Source organism: Poecilia latipinna, unplaced genomic scaffold, assembly GCF_001443285.1.
Source record: "Poecilia latipinna isolate Pla-1442-1.1 unplaced genomic scaffold, P_latipinna-1.0 Scaffold466, whole genome shotgun sequence".
In the NCBI taxonomy this organism is placed as follows: domain Eukaryota; kingdom Metazoa; phylum Chordata; class Actinopteri; order Cyprinodontiformes; family Poeciliidae; genus Poecilia; species Poecilia latipinna.
Window position 1 is genome coordinate 175,971 of NW_015113082.1, and position 2,579 is coordinate 178,549.

Sequence of the window (2,579 nt, forward strand, 5' to 3'; positions counted from 1 at the left end):
GTTGATTGTGTATTTTATGATGCATTAGTGTCCACTTCAGTGCATTTATAACACAAAAATCCACAAGAAGCTTTTAGACAGCTGTCCAGCGTAGTGACCACTACGCATGAAAGGGTTAATTTATGCTCTGCTTTAATAACATGGCCTATTAACAGCATAACTTACTTTGTATAGTACATGTAAATGCCTCCAATCAGGAGGATGACCAGAATGATGGGCAGAATAATCGCCAAGGCGATGTTTTCACTCAGGATCTGACGGGACGGCTCGAAAGACTGGGACACTGCAAAACAGTCAAACGTCAATTGTGATGATTTTCTGTCTTCCTTAATGCAAAGTGTCCTTCACTTTGTGATAAAAATACGCCTAAAGCAGCACATTTAGATCCCACAGACAGCAGCTCTTAATGATGTAGGAATTGATTTAAAATATGCTTGAGATGAGAAATCACCTTCTGACTTGTGGTCGTCCAAAAGCTCCTCGTATGCCACTGAGAACAATAAAACAAGATCTCATCAGTTTGCTTTCATTCAGGTGTGTTTCATGACTAAAGCAGTGACATGCAAGAGTAAATTACATTTATAACCAACACGCCATGAAGTCAAAAATCTTGGTTCTAAAATTAAAACTAATCATGACCCAAACTGAGTAAAAGAATGATGCTGTTTTTATCTATTATTTGATCCAGATCAGTGATAGGTGGTAGTTTACAAAATGGGAGATATGGCTCACCACCCGTGATGCCATTGAAACAATAATGAAATCTATCAGTTGTTTCCTGAACGACATTTATACTGATTTCCTGGAAGGCTATCTATGGAAGAAAATATAGCCATTCCCCAGACATTGGTGTTGGTTCGTAGCGTTTATTCTGAAGATATTAAGCACCTACCTTAGTCAAGCTTGAACAAAAGTCATTTATAGAAAACAGAAATTCTTTAAAACAAAGGTCACTAGTGTTTTTGTTTGACTTTCCATGTAAAATAGAGATCTTAAGTATTTTTTCCAAAGTGCCACATATCCTTATCCTGGAAACTGAGATTCCAAAGTAGCAGACTCATGGAGCCTGTTTATCAAGTCAAGTTAAGTTTATCTGTGTAGCACACTTGTGCAACACGTGTTTTATATGATAACATCTGTGAAAAGAAGAAAAAAAGGCCTTTTTTTTATAGAAAAGAAGAACTAGATGTAGAAGACGTGTGGCATGAAAAGACGCAAGCAGCAAAAAGAAATACAACCTTTACCTTTGCAAAAGGGTGGCGGGCTGTTCCACTGAGATGGGTGTCCAGGAACACATGTGATAATGACCTCTCCAATGAGTTCATAGCCCTCATAGCAGAAGAAGCGCAGAGTTTCCCCGGCTTGGTAGCTGTGTTTGTATAAAGTTTGGTAGCCGTTGTCAGGGACTCCAGGGTTTGGGCATGGGTCATATTTCACTGCATATAACATACAAAAAGACTTTTACTGTCAGACTGGCATCAGCAGCCATCATGAAAGACAAGCAATGTTGGGGAGGAGACAAAAAGAGACCTTACAGACACACTTCGGGCTGCGATCGCTCCATTTAGGGGTACCAGTGTCACGGCCGTAGCAGGAGATTTGACTAGGCCCTTCGAGTTGATAACCCTGATTACAAGAGAAGCGCACGACTGTCCCCAAAGCAAACCCGGCTTCGGGACGCACAGAGCGCGCCCCGTTCACCACCTCTCCTGGATCAGGACACTGTTGCACTGTGAGGGGTAAAGTCAGACACAAGTGACAAAACTATCGAAAAATATTTTTTAAAAATCTGCTCAAGAAACCTTAGGAGGTGTAGCATCCTATTCTCAGTCACGTCTGGTTACACAGCATGTTTTTTTCAAAATAAAAAAAAACCCCCAGCTAATTTCTATTATCCTATTACCTTTAACACATGTGGGTGGGGCGCTGCTCCAGGACAGGTCCCACTGGCAGGTGATGATGTCTGAGCCGCTGATGTCATAACCTGGCTGGCACTGATAGGTCAGGACGCTGCCTCTCACAGGAGAGGAGTGGGATGAGCTGATCCAGCCAAACTCGATTTGAGGAAGAGTGGGGCATGTGTCGTTCGGTTCAACTTCTGCAGAGAGAGAGACAGAGAGAGAGACAGAGAGAGAGAGAGAGAGAGAGAAACAGAGAGAGAGGGAGAGAGAGAGAGAGAGAGAGAGACAGAGAGAGACTTGGTGTAAGCAAATATTTTTTTTTACTGATCTGTAAAACAATTCTAAACAAGCCTCATATGGTAAAGCAAACTGGATTTCCAGTTCACTCACCACGATAATGAATAAGAAACCCCTGGCTGAGGATGAAGCTGGAATCATCAGGGTCGCTCTGGAACTGAATGGTGACCTCTGACCCCCCAGACACAATCTGGAAGCGCTCTTTAGAGCCCATGTACTGGCCGATCACGTGAGACATGACGTCATGTCCATCAAACACTGTCAGCACATCAGTGTGACGAATATTCAAGCTGAAAGAAAAATGAAAAAAAAAAAAAAAAAAAAAAAAGACAGCTTTAAATTCAAAAAGGGTTTTTTTTTTTAAGTCGAAAAAACCCCCCA

At 41.8% G+C, this 2,579-nt stretch overlaps 1 protein-coding gene and 1 long non-coding RNA gene across 4 annotated transcripts in view; one reads left to right on the forward strand and one right to left on the reverse strand.

Annotated features, from left to right (window-relative positions):
• The window catches only part of sez6l2 (seizure related 6 homolog (mouse)-like 2), a 21,595-nt gene that overhangs the window by 5,440 nt on the left and 13,576 nt on the right, over positions 1-2,579 (reverse strand). For all 3 annotated transcript variants that reach the window (XM_015039290.1, XM_015039288.1, XM_015039289.1), the window contains exons 12-17: positions 2,292-2,488; positions 1,904-2,098; positions 1,536-1,730; positions 1,245-1,436; positions 452-490; positions 166-283 (exon numbers count right to left, since the gene is read on the reverse strand). In XM_015039290.1, coding sequence (XP_014894776.1) covers positions 166-283; positions 452-490; positions 1,245-1,436; positions 1,536-1,730; positions 1,904-2,098; positions 2,292-2,488 — 936 coding nt within the window. The remainder of the gene's footprint in view (positions 1-165; positions 284-451; positions 491-1,244; positions 1,437-1,535; positions 1,731-1,903; positions 2,099-2,291; positions 2,489-2,579) is intronic.
• LOC106951639 (uncharacterized) lies at positions 497-1,228 on the forward strand. Its single transcript, XR_001425843.1, has 2 exons — positions 497-949; positions 1,050-1,228. It is a non-coding gene; the product is annotated as an uncharacterized LOC106951639 (long non-coding RNA).